The sequence below is a fragment of the Theropithecus gelada genome, chromosome 8, assembly GCF_003255815.1.
Source record: "Theropithecus gelada isolate Dixy chromosome 8, Tgel_1.0, whole genome shotgun sequence".
NCBI classification, from domain to species: domain Eukaryota; kingdom Metazoa; phylum Chordata; class Mammalia; order Primates; family Cercopithecidae; genus Theropithecus; species Theropithecus gelada.
Genome location: NC_037676.1, coordinates 104,016,318 through 104,035,011, shown reverse-complemented (window position 1 = coordinate 104,035,011; position 18,694 = coordinate 104,016,318). Strand labels below are relative to the sequence as shown.

General features: G+C 43.2%; 1 protein-coding gene across 6 annotated transcripts in view; it reads left to right on the top strand.

Moving 5' to 3' along the window:
- Nucleotides 1-18,694, top strand: part of NCALD (neurocalcin delta) — a 446,402-nt gene that overhangs the window by 402,438 nt on the left and 25,270 nt on the right. For all 6 annotated transcript variants that reach the window (XM_025393541.1, XM_025393540.1, XM_025393544.1 and 3 more), the window contains one exon: nucleotides 13,744-14,140. In XM_025393541.1, the coding sequence (XP_025249326.1) occupies nucleotides 13,763-14,140 (378 nt within the window). In that variant the 5' untranslated portion in view covers nucleotides 13,744-13,762. The remainder of the gene's footprint in view (nucleotides 1-13,743; nucleotides 14,141-18,694) is intronic.

Here is an 18,694-nt window from a genome sequence, read left to right as displayed (position 1 = left end):
AAATCATGAGGATAAAATATTATTGAAAATGCTCCAGACTGGGCATGGTGGCTCATGCCTGTAATCCCAGCACTTTGGGAAACTGGAGCAGGTGGATCACTTGATGTCAGAAGTTCGAGACCAGCCTGGCCAACATGACAAAAACCCATCTCTACTAAAACTACAAAAATTAGCGGCGTGTGGTGGCATATGCCTGAAGTCTCAACTACTCCAGAGGCTGAGCCATGAGAATCGCTTGAATCTGGGAGGCAGAGGTTGCAGTGAGCTGAGATTGTGCCACTGCACTCCAGTCTGGGAGACAGAGCAAGACCCTGTCTAAAAAAAAAAAAAAGAAAAGAAAACAAAAGAAAAAGAAATTCTCTGAATTGCATCCAGAATCCCAGATTCCTGTTGTTTCTCTGTCCTATGTTGGATACTATTTTTGCAAAAAGATTCCTTCTAAACCAGGAAACTGTAGATGTTAAACACATGTGTGCCGAATAAATAAAAAATTATGAACATTTTTAGAGTCTATGGAGGGTCTTGAATCAATTTACTGAATGAATTTGTGGCCTCTAGAGAATATCTAAAAATGGGGACTTGAGCTCCTCCTAGACCTCCTCTGCTAAGTTAAGTGATGAGCCCCGGATCACCATGATGGATCTATTTGCCTCCCCAGTCCATGAGGGCCGACTGTTTTGCTTTATGGTTTTATCAGAACCCAAAGTAGTAATAATGAGTTTTAAGTAAGATAATATTTAGTACCCTAGTTAAGCGGACATTTACTGCAATAGGAATTCCTCAGAAGTTTCCCAGAGTAGGGTCTTAAGTAGCCTAAAGTCTCAGCTACTCCAGAGGCTGAGCTATGAGAATTGCTTGAACCTGGGAGGCAGAGGTTGCAGCCTTGAGGGGCTGTTGAGGCCCCAGAGCACCCTCCTCTTCCCCTGGCTGCAGCCTTCCCTGGTCCAGCATCTGGCTCCCAAGGCAGCCAAAACAGGCAGTTCTGTTGCAATGGTCTGATGGCCAGGTGGTCTGATGGTGAAGAGACATGTGGACTTCATCTGAAGCCTTTGACTTCAGACACTCCCAGAATTTCTTCGTTTGGGGCAGCCTTGGAGTTTCTGTAGGCCTGGAATGTGACCGTTTAGTAAGGCCTTGGTCCACTTTCTCATGGGCTCTTTAAGCATGCAGTGTAAGTATCCCTCCAATTGCTGGCAACCTGGGAGGGAGTAGAGGCAGAGTTAGACACTACATGGACTGGAGTATCTGGGAAAGGAGATGCCGTCAGGAGTTGAATTTCAAGCTATAGAAGACGTAGGATGCTATTGAGGTAAAATATGTCTTTAGGTTGAAACAGGAGAGAGGGTATTTACGTGGTTACAACAGTGCACTCTTTTAAGAGCAGGGTGGATGTGCCCTCCTAAGCTCTGGAATAGCAAATGCCAAACTCACATGTGTGTCACTATAACTCAGGCAGACCATGGGGGTGGGGAGTGAGGCGTGGAATTCCAACTCCAATTCCAATTTAATTCTCATCTTAGGGGGTATGTAAGCTCTTGCAAGATGTGTAGTTGGGTTATAAGGGCTTTAAAGGAGAATGGCTTACTGGAGAACTTACTGCGAAGAGGTTCTTCATGTCATTGGCAAGAATAAGTTTTTGCCAATATCAATCAGCTCTATCTGCTAAAAACCCTGCACTGGCTCAGCCTCAGTCCAGAGTGAAAGCCAAAGGTCCCTACAGTCACCTCCAGGCCCCACATCATCTGGCCCCTCATGATGGTGCTGATGTCATCTCTTTCATACTCTCACACCCTCCACTCTAGCCACAGCCTGGTTCATGCTAGGCACGCCTCCAGTTTAGACCCCTCTCGTTCACTGTTCTCACTCCTGAAAGAGTCTTCTCACAGTTACCTCCCTAGTGACTGGCCTCACTTCCTCTGGTCTTTTTCCAGTGTTGCTTTCTCAGTGGGGCCTTCCCTGGCTTCTGATTCAAAGCTCTGACACCCATTCACCCACTGCTGGTATTCTACGACTCCCTTCTCTTCTTTACTCTTCTCCATGGCACCTCTTCATCTATCATTTCCCCTTCTTATTTTGTTTTTTTGTTTTTTTTTTTTTTTTTTTGAGACGGAGTCTTGCTCTGCCGCCCAGGCTGGAGTACAGTGGCCGGATCTCAGCTCACTGCAAGCTCCGCCTCCCGGGTTCACGCCATTCTCCTGCCTCAGCCTCCCGAGTAGCTGGGACTACAGGCGCCTGCCACCTCGCCCGGCTAGTTTTTTGTATTTTTAGTAGAGACGGGGTTTCACCGTGTTAGCCAGGATGGTCTCAATCTCCTGACCTCGTGATCCGCCCATCTCGGCCTCCCAAAGTGCTGGGATTACAGGCTTGAGCCACCGCGCCCGGCCCCCTTCTTATTTTGTTTATTGTATGTCTATTGCAACTAGACTGTAAGCACCTGTTTTAATGGTGCTTACAGTCTGCGGCAATAGACGTATAAGAATAAGTTCTTGCCAATGACATGAAGAACCTCTTTGCAATAAATTCTACCTAAGGGTTACAGGAACCATGACCAAGTGAATAAAAGAAAAGTGGAGTCAACCTAAATGTCTATGAAGGGGAATTAGTTAAATAAATTCCATATAATGGAATACCAAAGGGCTGTAAGCCTCACATTATGAACCATTGTATCTGTTACCTAATTCGATGCTTAGCACAAGGGCAGTGCTCAATTGATTATTTGTTGAATCTATTGATAAATGAAAATTTAGCAATTTGAAAGGGTTACATTCATACGTATGAGTTACATTCATACGTATAACATGGAAGAATTTCCACAATGTTCTATTTTTTTTTTTTTTTCTTTTTTTTGAGATGGAGTCTCTCTCTGTTGCCCAGGCTGAAGTGCAATAGCGTGATCTTGGATCACCACAACCTCCACCTCCCCGGTTCAAGTGATTCTCCTGTCTCAGTCTCCTGAGTAGCTGGAATTACAGGCGCATGCCACCATGCCTGGCTAATTTTTGTATTTTTAGTAGAGATGGAGTTTCACCATGTTGGCCCGGCTAGTCTTGATCTCCTGACCTCGTGATCTCCCCGCCTCGGCCTCCCAAAGTGCTGAGATTAGAGGTGTGAGCCACCATACCCAACCAATATTCTTTTAAGTGAAAATGAAGGTTAAAGATTAATATAGAATGATCCCATTTATGGTTAGAGTGTACAGGTTTCATACATATGCATTTAAATGTCTAAGGGGATATATATGATTTAAACTGTTGATAGTGTCTTTTTATGGAGTGCTATTGGATCAGAATGAAGATGTTCACTTTCTCATTTTTACATCCCTTTATTACTTAGATTTTTTCAATAATGATGTAATACTTTGGTAATCCGCAAAACAAAAAATGGTATTTCCATATTTGGAGGAGGGGGAAAGAGTTGCTGTTAGACAAGGTTCTGCTCAGATTCTTATCAGAAGTATGTTTTATTGGCAGTAATGTGGTTGCACTTTATTTTTATGAAAAATAAAACTTGGAAAAACCCCCAGGCCAGGCCCATTTCAACCTGAAATGCACACTCCAGTAGAGCAAGGTCTCTGATATTTCGGAGACTGTAACCTCTGCTCGCCTGGAGAAGACAAGATGATTTCCTGGGCTTTATCTCATGCTGTAGGGAAGGCAGAAGAAGAGTACATTTGTTTCTAGTGAGCCTCTTGCTCACCAGAATTTTGTACCATTTCAGTTCTCATCTCAAACCCAGTCACCTCTCTGCAGGGGGTATGAGAGCCAGGTGTGTAGCTGGGAGCCCCAGGCCATGACCCTTCACACAGGAGGTATGAGCCCACATGCCCAACCTCACTGGGAAGAGGCCTCACTGGGAGCAATGGCTTCGTAGCATATTTCGTACAATTCCAGCAAAGCCATTTGGTGATCCAAATGGGGCATAGGTCTCATTTCCTTACATTGATTGGCTCATCTTAGCAGAAGCAAGACGAGAGAATATTCTTCGGTCAAGATAAAGACTAAGTTAGTGAGATTATTATATAACTCTTCCATTCTCCCTTCCTTATATTTCAAGAACCTTCTTTAAGTTGTGTCTCCACAATCTAGACATTCCATTGGTTGAAAAGTCAAAGCAACTGTTAGTGGGCAAGATTACATGCTCCAAATTAGGCAAACTTTTTTTGTGTGTTTTTTTTCCTTCTGTTTGTTTGTTTGTTTGTTTTGTTTTGTTCTGAGATGGAGTCTCGCTCTGTTGCCCAGACTAGAGTTCAGTGGTGCAGTTTTGGCTCACTGCAACCTCCACCTCCCAGGTTCAGGTGATTCTCCTGCCTCAGCCTCCCAAGGAGCTGGGACTATGGGGGGGTGCCACTATGCCCAGCTAATTTTTTGTGTTTTTAGCAGAGACGGGGTTTCACCATGTTAGCCAGGATGGTCTTGATCTCCTGACCTCGTGATCCGCCCACCTCAGCCTCCCAAAGTGCTGGGATTACAGGCATGAGCCACGCCCGGCCCTAGGCAAAAGTTTAATGAACCTGGTCTCTTTCAGGAATCCCTGGGGTTTCTGGGTTCCTTGTTGCAGCCAAACTTGACTTTAGCTGCTCGATTCTTGCAAATTCCATTTTAGGAGACTTCTGTGCAGTTTGCGTTGAGACTTGTCCTCTGAAGTTAATCAGGCTGTCCAGGATAAGTTATGTCCTTTGCCCTGGAAAATCTAACTCTGGGCTCTGAGGAATTAAGTCATGGAGCTTTCAGAACCTTATGAGGAATCGCAGAAATGCAAGGCTGCAAATCTTTCCCTCCATGGATACACAAAATAAAGAAGGGAACGCGCTCATCCTGAAAGCCTGTTCACCAGCCACCGTTTCCTCTTGCTGTGGCATCATTTTTTGTTGTCATTCCTTGATTTTTCTTTTTAAGTGGAAACTTAAGTTCTTATTTTAGATTCCTGATAGTAGCTCCTTGTTGGTGATTGGGTGTCTTCTCTTTGCATATGTTTTACCTTTTTCATCTGCAGTCAATATCAACTCCAGAGTTATGTTTTGATCTCTAGGAGACTGAATGTGACCCAAAATAAGTTGAGAGATTTCACATTCCCCTTCCCAGTGTAAATTACTGAATAACAGGATGCCAGTGTCTAATAGAAAAGGTGCACAGTCACATAAGGAAATGCAGGACCAAAGCAAAGGCCTTTAAGAGGTAAAAGATGGGACATCCAAGAGGCCAAGGTGCCTGGAGCAGAGAGAGAACTGAGAGGTAAGTCAGAGATGGCCCAGGGCCAGCTCACGCAGAGTCTTGCGAGCCAAAGAGGGAATTCTAACTTTATTCTAAGCGCATGAGAAGACTTCATAGAACTTTAAGCAAAGGATTGACATAGTCTGATTAGTGTTTTTAAGAAGATACTTTTATGCTGGGCATGGTGGTATGCATCTGTAGTCCCAGCTACACGGGAGGCTGAGGCAGGAGAATTGCTTGATCCAGGAATTCGAGGTTGTAACGTGCTAGTGCACCACAATCTTGCCTGTGAATAGGCGCTGCACTCCAGCCTGGGTGACATTGCGAGGCCCTGTCTCTAAAAAAATGAAAATATTTTATAAAAGGTTACTCATTACTCTTGGAGGCTGAATAGATTGGGACAAGGAGTAGGGAGAGGGAAGATGAGTGAAAAGTGAGATTTCTGTGAGAGAGTTGTTGTAGAAGATCAGGTAGGAGATAATAGTTTGTATTGAGGTGCTGACAATGGAAATGGTGAGAAGTGAATGGATTTAAGACAAATTTTGGATGTGGATCCAACAGCTTGCTGATGGAACAAAAGTGAAAGAAATCACGGATGGGCCTCAGGGCTTTGGAGATGGCAGTTGGGTGGAAGATGGTGTTCTTCACTGAGATGAGGCAGGTTGGGGTTGGGGAAAGCACAAGATTCAGAGAAAATACCAAGAGCTCCAATTCTTACTTGTTTTGTTATATTGAGAGCTTTCAATGTCCAGCCTTGAACTGGGCATGACGGACACAACATTGAAGAGGGCATGGTTTTAGCTTCCTTGTGTTTGTCTACCTACTTTACTGGCTGTTCCTTCTTATTCTCCTTTACTGGCTCCTTCTCATCTCCCAGAGTCTAAATGCCACGTGATCAAAGGCTCAGTCCTTGATCTACATTGATTTCCTTGGTGCTGTCTTCTGGTGTTTGGGTAGAAACAGTATACATATCCACTTCCTCGGTGCTTTTCTATCCACATTCACATCCCTGGTGCACTCGTTCAGTCCTTGGCTTTAAACTCTGTCTATATACTGATGACTACCAGATTTATATCGCCTCACTGAACCTCTTCCTCCACCTATAGACTTATGTATTCAAGTGCCTGCTTGACATCTCCAACTGATGTGTAATAGACATCTCAGTGTTAACACATGTACAACTAAATAATGATACTCATGCCTCATCCAAAAGCCCTGCTTCTCTTGCATTTTCCCCATTTCTATAAATGTCAACTTTATCCTTACAGTTGCTTAGGCCCAAACCTTGGAGCTATGCTGCACTGTTCTCTTTTTTCACATCCTATGTATGAACCATCAACCAAGCCTGTTGGCTCTACCTTCAAGCTGTACCCCGAATACAACCAGGTGCCCTTTTCTGCTGATACCACCCTGGTTCCCGCCACCATCACCTCTTGCCTGGATCATTGCATGGACATCCTAACTGGTCTTCCTGGCTCTGCCCTTTTCTTGTTTAGCTTACACTCAACACAGCAGTCGGAGTGGTCCTGCTAGGATATAAATCAGCTCGATCACATCTCTGCTAAAAACCCTACACTGGCTTGGCCTCAATCAGAGTGAAAGCAGAAAGTCCCTACAGTCACCTCCAGGTTCCACATCACCTTGTCCCTTATGATGGTGCTGATGTCATCTCCTCTCCCACCTCATGCCCTCTACTCCAGCCACATCCTGGATCATGCTAGGCATGCCTCCAGCTTAGACCCCTCTCATTCACTGTTCTTGCTCCTCAAAGAGTCTTCTTACAGATATCTCCATGGTGACCTGCCTCACTTCCTCTGGTCTTTTCCCAATGTTGCTTTCTCAGTGGGGCTTCCCCTGGCTTCTTATTCAAAATTCCAGCACCCGTTCACCCACTGCAGGCATTTCACCACTCCCTTCTCTTCTTTACTTGTCTCCATGGCACGTCTTCATCTATCATTTCGCTTATTTATTTCATGTATTATATGTCTATTGCCACTAGACTGTAAGTGCCATGGAGATGGGAGAGCTCCCTTGACCCCTTTGTGGGACTTGCAACAGGGGTGTGGCTTGCTTCCTTGGACACCATGCTCAAACCCCCTGTGAGAGGGGGAGCATGCAGGCAAGAAGGTGTGGGCCCGAGGTGAGCCCTTTTGGGCTCCAGCCCCACAGCAGTATCTAGTGGTGTTTTACAATTAATCTTCTTTTAGCAGTTGCTGTCTGCAGATGGCTAGGTGTTAACCAGCTCAGTGGAGAGTCAGGGTGACAGTCTTTTACACCCTGCCATCTTGGTACCCAGGTTCTTGTTTGGCGTCCAGGAAAAATCAGGTCACATGAATGGTTCAAAAGGTGATGAATGTGGAGGATTTTATTAAGCAGTAGAAGCAGCTCTCACCAGAAGGGAAGCTGGAAAGGGGATGGTGCAGGAAGAAGGCGATCTTTCCCCAGAGCCCTCTGTCTCTGGCCAGGCTCCTCTCTGAAGTCATGCTGTCTGAAGTTAAGCCATGTCTATCCATAGTCTCTGATGCTCAGTTGCTGCTTCTCGCTTGATGTTCAGCCGCTTGTCTCTCTGCCATCTGAGGTCTGGGGTTTATATAGGCACAAGATGGGGGGCAGTGCAGGCCAAAAATGTAACATTTGGGTGGGAAAACAGGGATAACAGTTCTTATTTAGGGCCGTGATTTCCAGGCTTGAGGGTGGGGCCTTTGCCAGGGAACTGCCCTCTTCTACCCAGTATTTCCCTGCCTCATGTCCATATCACCATGAAAACGGGGGCTTTGCCTGTGATGCTCCCTGCTGAATCCCCGGTGCCTAAGAGTGCCTCACCCCCAGTAGACACACTTAGTGCCTGTTTGTGGAATGAATGAGTTCCAGTAGGAGGTTGTCTCCTCCTTCTTCACTACTTCTCTCTAACTTTTTATGGACTGTTGTCTTAATCTCTATAAATGGTTTGTCCTTGGAAGTAGTAAAGCATAGGGCTAAAACCACTGGGCAACCACGCATCAGCCCACACTGACAGTTCGGCTCTCTCATTTACAAGCAGTGTCACCTGGGATAAGTCACCCAGCCTCTGAGTTTTCATTTGTTTGCTTATGAGATAGAGAAAGCCTGCCTGCCTAGCACACAGGTTGTGAAAGTTCAATAGGATGTCACATGAAAGATCATTTAGGATAAGGCATCGTTTTCATTTATGGCAGCACCTGGCCCTGACTGAATGCCAGAGCTTTACATGTTTGACTGTCTCATTTAACTCTCAAATCGAATCACTAAGAGATGAATTCATATCATTAAACTCATTTTACAGATGAGAAAACTGAGGGGCACCGAAATGTGAAGTGAATTACCCACCAGCTAGTAAACAATTGAGCGAGGCTTTGAAGCCAAGCATTTCTGTTCTAGTGTTTTCCCAGTGTTCATCCAGAGGGACATCCAGGAGGCCAATGTGCCACAGTTCCCAACAGACTATATTCTGAGTTATCTACAAACATTTTTGAGTCACTTGAAGATTTGTCTTTGCATTCTGATTGTAGTTTCCACCAGCCCATGCAGACTGCTAAGTAGGTCTCATTGTTTTCTCTTAGAAATGGTAAAATATCATCTAGTCACTTATGAGAAAAACTGTGATTAGAAAAAATGTTAGCGTTGTCCACTTTATGGTCATTCAAGAATGGTAAGTGTGAGCAGAGAACAACAGTTCCACAAATTGATTAGTTGGTAGTTTAACGTGGATGTCTGAAAAAATCACATATATGTAATTTCTTAGGATTCTTAAATTAGTAAATCTAGTTTACTGAACCAGTATTAGCATCACTATTTTAGATTGTAAAACTGCCTTAATTGGCTTACAGATTGTTACTTAAGAAGAATGGGATTCTACCTATAGTTCTGTTGTAGCACATTTAACAACAAACATGAAAAGATATATTAGCTTTCATAGAAACATGTTCGCTCTGTAAATAGGTTAATGGTATGGTAAGTCCCCTAAGATAACTGAATTAACATCGTTTATATTAACATTACTGCTGTTGATAAGGCCGTATGAATTTGTGGGTTTATCTGAATTGTAGGCTATTCCCGTTATTAAAAATAAAGACAAAATTTTGAGTTACTATTTGTGAAAACTTTATTGTGCTCTGTAGAAATATTGAACTAATGTTAAACTATTTGAATGCTTTGGTTTCAGGGATTGGTTTAAAATTGGAGTCCTTTTTCATTGGTTAGTCTTACAAAAGTGTAAGCCGTTATGTTTTTGACTATTTAAATAAAAACAAGTGCTATTTTAAATGTACAGAATAGATTGATAGTATAGAAGAGTCTTAAGTTCTTCATAGGAACTTTAGAAAAGAGAAATATATGCTAATTCAGGTTTTTTAATCTTCTGCACTGTGTATGTACACTTGGTAATTATGAGCTCAATTTTGCTTTTTGAAAATATGTGTTCATAATTTAGGTAATTTGCTACTTAAAGCACTAAGTCTCTGATACCTGAAAAGTAAATGTAAATGGTGATGGTAAAATAATATGCAGAGAAAAAATTATTAAAAGATAGCCCATCATACCTATGTTCAACTAGCACAAAATAAATGTTTTAATGACTGATTGGAGTTATGAAAACGATTTGACCCAAGGTGCAACTTTTGTCTCCAAACTGTTTTTCTCTTGACTGCTAATTGCTGTAGCATTTCCCTAACGTTATCCTGCCCCATCCCTTCAACTCAAACTAGCAGAAATTCCTGTTTTCCCAAAGAAAAAGGCATTGTCAGGCTTTCCTCTGTCTTCCTCCTCGCCACCTAAGGAATGAAACTCTGTCAAATGTCCCCTGAGATTTTTGTTGTACCATCTAACCAAGTCCAGATGGTGTCTCAAGTTTAGTCCTCATACTTAGTAAAGTGTTTGTCATTATCTACTAAAATGAATTCTAGGCTTAATTGTGAACACTCGTTTTCCCAATAACTTATTCCATGCTTTTCTGCTTTGTTTGTGTTATGGCCTTTCTGTGCTGATGAATTTGTAAATGTGGTTTAATTACTGTTTACCAAAAAATAGCTGCCTACAGATCAGTCTCAGTGGGAGACTTCGCCAAAATGTTGAGGCAATTTGTTTCTAGTGCTAAAGCAGCTAATAAATTTGAAGCACTTTTTAAACATTGGGAAAGGCACTTAAGTTTGGTTGTGAAGAAATAGTACTTTATACATTGGAGACATAAATCATTCTTTAAGAGAATAGATTTGAATATCAAAATGGCACTTTTCCCCAAGACCAGGCAAGCAGCAATTTGCGCAAACTGTAATAATGGTGACTTGATTGAAAACCACCCCGAAGAGATATATTCTAAAGAACTCCCCAAAAGGAAAACTTGAACTTACTTGTAAATTCCATAAAATGTTTCAGAGCTCTAGAAAGCCGGGTATTATGTATTACCGGATGTTTCTGAATTCTGGCCGCAGGCAAATTGCCAACTTAGCAACTAAATGACAGCTTTACAATTCTAATACAAACCAGCCTCTGTAACTTTGTTTTTCTTAATCTCCAAAGGAAAAAAAGGACACAGAGGGAAGTGAAAGATATTAGACTGTTCAATTTATAAATTCCATTTGTTCTCCATTTGAGTTGTAGTTTAATTTCGCTTTTGCATAAAACGGTGTTTGCTTGATTCTGCCCAAAGAGGGAACTCTGGGCCGAACGTGGTGGCTCCTGCCGGCAATCCCAGCACTTTGGAGGATGGCATGAGCCCAGGAGTCTGAGACCAGTCTGGGCAACAAAGTGAGACCCCCGTCTCTACAAAAAATTAAAAATTTAGCCAGGCATGATGGCGCACACCTGTAATACCAGCTATTTGGGAGGCTGAGGCAGGAGGATTGCTTGAGCTCAAGAGTTTGAGGCTGCAGTGGGCCATGATTGCACCACCACATTCCAGCCTGAGTGACAGAGTCTTAAAAAATAAAAGGCTGGAGGGAACTCAAAAAGTAAGTTCCTTCCTACAGCAGTTGGCCATACTCATAAGTGTGGTGCCCCATACTCCCGTCCCTTTGGATGCCTGCGTATGAGCAGGGCAGGTTCTGCCTCCAGTGCAGAAGTCAGAAAACAAAATCAATAAACTTGGCAATGAATGAGGCTTGCTGGTCGTTATCTGAACCATGAGTATTATGAAAGCAGTTTGAGCAGTGTAAGATACAAATACCACCCTGTAGAAGTTTATTTTTAGTGAGGTCACCAGACAGGCCTCACTAAATTCAATACAAGAGGTCCTAAGCTCAAGTCTTAACCACCAGATAGTTTTCAGTGTGTAAAACAGCGTCCTGAAAACCAAGCCCCCTTGTTTCTGGCAATAAGCCTCCTATTCCAAGATTATTCCATGTTTCCACGTTGTAGTTACCTTTCTATCAATCATTTTTCTCAGTCACGCCTTCATTCATTCATTCTTTCACCAAATGCCATTTGTGGTGGGCCCTAGCAAGACGAAGCAGCCCCAGTGGAGACTCTGCCTCAGGGGTCTGACCGTGTAGCAGAAGGGAGACAGAAACAAGCCCCCAATGGCTGAAATCGCAAAGAAGATTGACAATCATTATTAAAATGGAGATATGCTGTCTTTCAGGTATTCTGTAATTTTTCTAAGCCTTGCTTTGAAGGTTTTTTTTTGTTTTTTTTTTTCCCCCCAATAGAGGAAAAATGCAAAATACAAGTGCAGAACTTTTTTTTTTTTTTTTTTGAGAAGGGGTTTATCTTGACCACACTTAAATCATATACCTTGGGAATTAGGAACTAATCTCATATATCACCTCCTCCAAGAAAGCTTCCCTGAGAGCACCCATGCCCCCTTTGGGTTGGGCATCTTTTCCAGGTACTCTCGCCAAATCCACTGTCTATTCTGTGGCATATCTGTCATATTGTCCCCTCACTGTCACCACCATCCCCTGCACACACAGCTAGGTGCACTTAGGGAGAAGAGGCTACACCTTATTCTGCATCCTCAGAACCAGAAACACACTGGTAATTGAGAGCCAAATGTTGAGCCAATTTGTCTCTAGTGCAAAAGCACTATAAATGAGAAGCACTTTTTATGCATTGAGAAAATAACTTAAGTTTGGTTTTGAAGAAATGGTGCTTTCTATACTCAGGAAAATAAATCATTCTTTTTTTTTTCGAGACTGAGTCTCGCTCTGTCACCCAGGCTGGAGTGCAGTAGTACAATCTCAGCTCACTGCAAGCTCTGCCTCCTGGGTTCATGCCATTTTCCTGCCTCAGTCTCCCAAGTAGCTGAGACCACAGGTGCCTGCCACCACGCCCAGCTAATTTTTTTGTATTTTTAATAAAGACGGGGTTTCACCTTGTTAGCCAGGATGGTCTTGATTGCCTGACCTGTGATCCACCTGCCTTGGCCTCCCAAAGTGCTGGGATTACAGGCATCAGCCACTGTGCCCGGCCAAAAATAAATCATTCTTTAAGAGAGTAGCTTTAAATATCAAAGTGGCATTTTACCCCAAGGCCAATAATAATTACAGATATTTCCCCACCTAGTAAAAGTTGCCTTTATTTTCCACACCATATTAAGTTTAAAAATAGATAACAAAAAGGTGTGCATTCTTGTGTTTTTAAAATGTAAATGTATGGAAATATATATTAACAGCATATTTAAGTACACATACAAAATATCTGGAAGAACACATATCAACATGCTAGCAGTTGTTATCTCTAAGGGTTAGTATTTGAACTGATGCTAATTTTTTTCTTTATGTATCACTGTTTTACTATTTTGCTATAGATATGTGCTACTGCTATGATAAGAAAATGCAAAGTTATTTGTATTTTAAAGAGAAACGTTTGGCCTATTACATAAGCCAAAATCATAAGACATAACTTTATGAAGCATCATCTTTACTATGAAATCCCAACATTGTCAGTAATTTATTCCATGCATTTAAATCACTGAACTAGCATGGTGGAGTTTGCTGGTATTAGACAGGTTTGCTTCCATTTTCCATCTTCATGTCTGTGTTTATAATATTTAGAAGGTATCCAAGCAGCATTTTACTTGGAAATATTCTAGCAATAAAACCTGCTAAATTATTTCCCTTGGTCTCTCTCTTCTTCCTTTCCTTTACTTTTCCCTGCTAATACCTGGATTAGCTGTCAGAACCCCAGCCTTCTTAAATTTAAGCTCAACCTCTGGCAAATTGATGTCAAAATTAAGTAAGCGATTAATTCTCCCTCCCTCCCTCCTCTATCTCTCCTTCCTTGCCCTCACTTCCCTCTACCTCACCCTCTCTCTGAACCTTTTGCTTTCAGGATGGCTCTGTATAAAAGAAATATTCATTTTCTGGTCAGTTATAATTCTGCTGTGCATCCTGTACTGGCCTATCTTTCTATTATTTTGTTTGGCTGACCAGTATATTGCAAAACCTAGACAGTGTTATTGGACTCGTATAGAGTTTATTTGTTTGTTTTTTCTTCTTCCCAAAGGAAAAATCACAAATTATAAAATGCAGCCCTAAAGAGCAGCTCTACAAATTATATATGTTTTCTTTTCTATCTGCAGCTGAATTTTTGCCGCCAGGATGGGGAAACAGAACAGCAAGCTGCGCCCGGAGGTCATGCAGGACTTGCTGGAAAGCACAGACTTTACAGAGCATGAGATCCAGGAATGGTATAAAGGCTTCTTGAGAGACTGCCCCAGTGGACATTTGTCAATGGAAGAGTTTAAGAAAATATATGGGAACTTTTTCCCTTATGGGGATGCTTCCAAATTTGCAGAGCATGTCTTCCGCACCTTCGATGCAAATGGAGATGGGACAATAGACTTTAGAGAATTCATCATCGCCCTGAGTGTAACTTCCAGGGGGAAGCTGGAGCAGAAGCTGAAATGGGCCTTCAGCATGTACGACCTGGATGGAAATGGCTATATCAGCAAGGCAGAGATGCTAGAGATCGTGCAGGTACGTAGCCTGAGCCCTTTAAAAAAAGAAGGACATGTATCTCAAGTAAGAATTGGAAGGTGCGCAGTATAGCACAGTGCAGAGGTTGCAAACGGGTGAGTGACCAGGACACTTCATTTGGCCCACCGTGCATGTTTGAACAATTTAACCTGCATTACAGTGTGGGGAGACTGCACATAAAAATCCACCCTGGTGGCCGGGCGCGGTGGCTCAAGCCTGTAATCCCAGCACTTTGGGAGGCCGAGACGGGCGGATCACGAGGTCGGGAGATCGAGACCATCCTGGCTAACACGGTGAAACCCCGTCTCTACTAAAAAAATACAAAAAACTAGCCGGGCGAGGTGGCGGGCGCCTGTGGTCCCAGCTACTCCGGAGGCTGAGGCAGGAGAATGGCGGGAACCCGGGAGGCGGAGCTTGCAGTGAGCTGAGATCCGGCCACTGCACTCCAGCCTGGGCGACAGAGCGAGACTCCGTCTCAAAAAAAAAAAAAAAAAAAAAATCCACCCTGGTTGGCATCTCTTGAAAAACTCAGAACCTCTGGCCACACTGGGCTCAGAATCTGGCCTGTTACAAGTCACCTGATACTTTGTGGTGACCCTTACACTACAGATGGATGTATACTTTTCGGGCCACACTCATTGTGGCCACTCTATCAACTTATTGCAATGACCTGCCTGGACCCAGATCCTTTGGGATTATATCCCCCAGACTGGGGGTTAATGATAAAACTCTGACTTGGGTTCAAATCTTGCATCTTGCAGTCACTTTGACCAAGTTAGTTCACCTACACGAGCCTTAGTATCCTCAGCTATAAAATGGAACTATCAGTTGTACTCTCCTATAACATGGGGCTATTTTAAGATTAGGTGTGACTCTCCATGCTAAATGGTTAGCACAGTGCCAGTCATATGGGAAGTTCACCATCATCATCATTATTTATTCACAACTTTACTAGAGTCTCAAATAAGAGCAGGGATCTGGGCTCCAGGCTCCATTCCATCAGAAGTACAAACACTGTAGCACTGAGGCCTAGGTCATTTTAGTAAGAGACACTCCATTTTACTCCCCAAATCACTCTCCCAGAGCCAGTTTCCTGAACATAACAGGGGGAGGGGACCTAGTGTTGGCCACATTTTCCTTGTGGGACCCCAGCAAACTTGGGGAGGTAGGCAAGCAGGGTAAGGAGCTAGAGTCATAGCAATGACAGGTGGCTCAGCAGTGGGTGGGACCCAGAGACAAACATAAGGAGACAGAGACAGGACTCAGGAGAGGACCAGGAGAGCCTCAGCTGCAAGGAACAAAAAGGACTGGGCGGGTGGGCAGCACCAGGGATGCTGGCAGTCACTCCCTGTCTTGGCAGGCAAGTGAGGCACAATGGGAGAGCATTTGGCAGCAGACAGCAGGGCCACGGGAGCGGGCCTTTGGCTTCCTAGAGGGCTCATTTTAGAGGCCAGCCCTCATTCCAGGACATCTGGGTCCTGCAGAAGTGGAGCTACAACCCCTGAGAGAACTGTTGGGGTGCTGGATGGGTGAGGGGACGTAACACAAGGAGACAAAAAGGACTAAGCTACAGGAGAGGGTGGGATGTGGGTGCAGTGGCCTACAGCAAACCCCAGGGAATTTGGTTATGGAAATGGAGGCCTGCAAGATGAACTGTTATGGAGCCTTGAAGCTGAAGTCCAGGGCCTGCTCCCAGGACAGTAGGACTAAACCCATGTGCACAGTTAATGGGACAATTCATATTTGGGTGGGATGCAGAAGCAGGCATTCGAAATGACCCTGACTCATCGGAAGTGCTCCAGGATCTGCCAACTACTTCTCCTTTCTGGTTGGGCCACCAGTGGTTGTTCCTTCACCTAGAGCAGTAACTATCTGAACAAGTTGTGTTAAATTAATTACTCAGAGATGAAGATTTTGAAACAAACAAACAAAAAAAGATCCCTCCCTTCCTCTGAGAATAAACTTATGAAAAAATACAATGTCTGTTGCACAAACACAGGCAGTTTAGAAAAACATAACAGATAAACAGAAAAACTTATTCATAATTCTACCCTACCCACAAAGAGAATCTCTACTAATAATTTTTTAATACATCTTTCCTGGCCCTATTTTCATACATCTAGAAATATCTAATTGATTTCATTATGTGGATGAAGTTTGCTGTCTTGTCATTTTCACTTAATAACAAAAGTATTTGTCAAATTTTAACAACTTTGAGTACAGATTTTAATGGCCGCATAAGAGTCCTACCATATGTTATAATTTGCTTAATGTTCCCCATTGTTAGGTGTTTAGGTTGTTTTCAGTTTTTATTGTTATACATAATGCTATAACTTTTAAAAATAAAACAAATCAATAATTATTGTGAATAAAGTGTTTCTACATTCAGGATTATTCCCTGAGAACAAATTCCCAAAAGTGCAATTACTGGGCCAAAGGATATGAGACATTTCCAAGGCTCTGGATGCACTCTGAAAACTGTTTTTCCAAAGTGTGTGATGGGTGTTTCCATATCCTTGCACTTGTCTAATTTTTCTTAGTCTTTGCTAATTAAATAAAAATTAGAATTACGTTAAAATTTAAAAGGTGATTAAGATTGGGTGCAGTGACTCAAGCCTATAATCCTGGCACTTTGGGAGGCTGAAGCAGGTGGATCACTTGAGGTCAGGAATTTGAGACCAACCTGGCCAAACCCCATCTCTACTAAAAATACAAAAATTGGCCGCGTGCAGTGGCTCATGCCTGTAATCCCAGCACTTTGGGAGGCCGAGGCGGGCGGATCACCTGAGGTCAGGACCAGCCTGACCAACATGGAGAAACCCCATCTCTACTAAAAATACAAAATTAGCCAGTGTGGTGGCGCATGCCTGTAATCCCAGCTGTTTGGGAGGCTGAGGCAGGAGAATCACTTGAACCCGGGAGGTGGAGGTTGTGGTGAGCCAAGATCAGGCCATTGCACTCCAGCCTGGTCAGCAAAAGCGAAGCTCCATCTCAAAAAAAAAAAAAAAAAAAAAAGGTAGCTGGGTGTCGTGGCTCACGCCTGTAGCCCCAACTACTTGAGCTACTTGGGAGGCTGAGGCAGGAGAATTGCTTGAACCCGGGAGGCAGAGTTTGCAGTGAGCTGAGACCATGACATTGCACTATAGCCTGGGTGACAGAGTGTGACTCTATCTCAAAAAAAAGAAAAAAAAAAAGTGACACATTTTAATTAGTGTTATTTGTGTTCTTTTCTTTAAATCTGGGAGTGCTATGCTCCACACCTCTGTAGTGAAAGGGATGAGTACATTCTCCATTTGAAGAGAATTGCTTCATGACTGGAATCTAAGAAAAAAAAATCTCATTAGACACTGCCGATGAAAAGAGTCAAACACTGCAAAACATTTGGAGATGTATTATTCTGAGCCAAATATGAATGACCAATGCCCTGTGACACAGCCCTCAAGAGGTCCTAAGAACATACGCCCAAGGTGATTGGGGCACAGCCTAGTTTTGTACGTTTTAGAGAGACATGAAACATCAATCAAATACATGTGAGACGTACATTGGTTCCATCTGGAAGGGTGGGGCAACGTGAATGCTGGGGACAGCCGGACTCCCTGGTCGTAGGTGCATTTAAAAATGTTCCAATTGGCAATTGGTTGTAAGAGTTATGATCAATAAAAAGGAATGTCTAGATTATGATTAGTGGTTGTGGAGACCAAGGTTTTATCATACAGATGAAAACTCTAAGTAGCAGGCTTCAGAGAGAATAGCTTGGAAATAGTTCTTATCAGATGTAAGATCTGTGTTGCTGTTAATACTGGTGGGCTTTTCCTGAATTCCAAGAGGGAGGAGGGTATAATGAGGCATGTCCAATACCCCTTCCATCATGGCCTGAGCACGTTTTTCGGGTTAACTTTAGCATGCCCTTGGCTAAGAGGAGGGTTTCATTCAGATGATTGGGGGAGCCTCAGAATTTTATTTTTTGGTTTACAGCACCATGTTAGCTCCTGCTCAACACTTTTGCCCAGTGGTCCTGGCTGCTGTTGGTCAATGGTTTTGTGATCAGTACTGATGAAGATGCAGATGCTGAGGCAGGGAGGAACCTTTAGTCCTCGTAGGCTGATGAAATCAACACTCCCTGCTAAGAACTCGGCCCTGAGCAAATAGTATAGGGAGGAAAATGGACACTGTCCCTTTTCTGTGGAATCCAATTTGGGCAAGAGAACAGAGAGAATTGCAGAGAATATACAGAAGGCACGAATTGACCCCCACCCAACCCCTGTTGACTTCACTCCACCACATTTGCTAAGGAATGTAAAAAGTGATCATCAGAAGGAAGGTGCTTTGGGGCAATGTCTTTTGGAAAAATAAACAAATAAATGAAATGAAATAAATAAAACAAAAAGAAGGTGCATCAGCCTCCCAGAGGCATTTTCTTCACTATAAAGCACCTCAGTCCATTCACAGGCCCACAGTGTTTCCAGGCTATAACTGTAAGGACACCCATTCCTTATGAAATGCTCAGATACTCATGGCTCTTAAAAAGCCTGCAGAGGAAAGCTTGAATTTCTT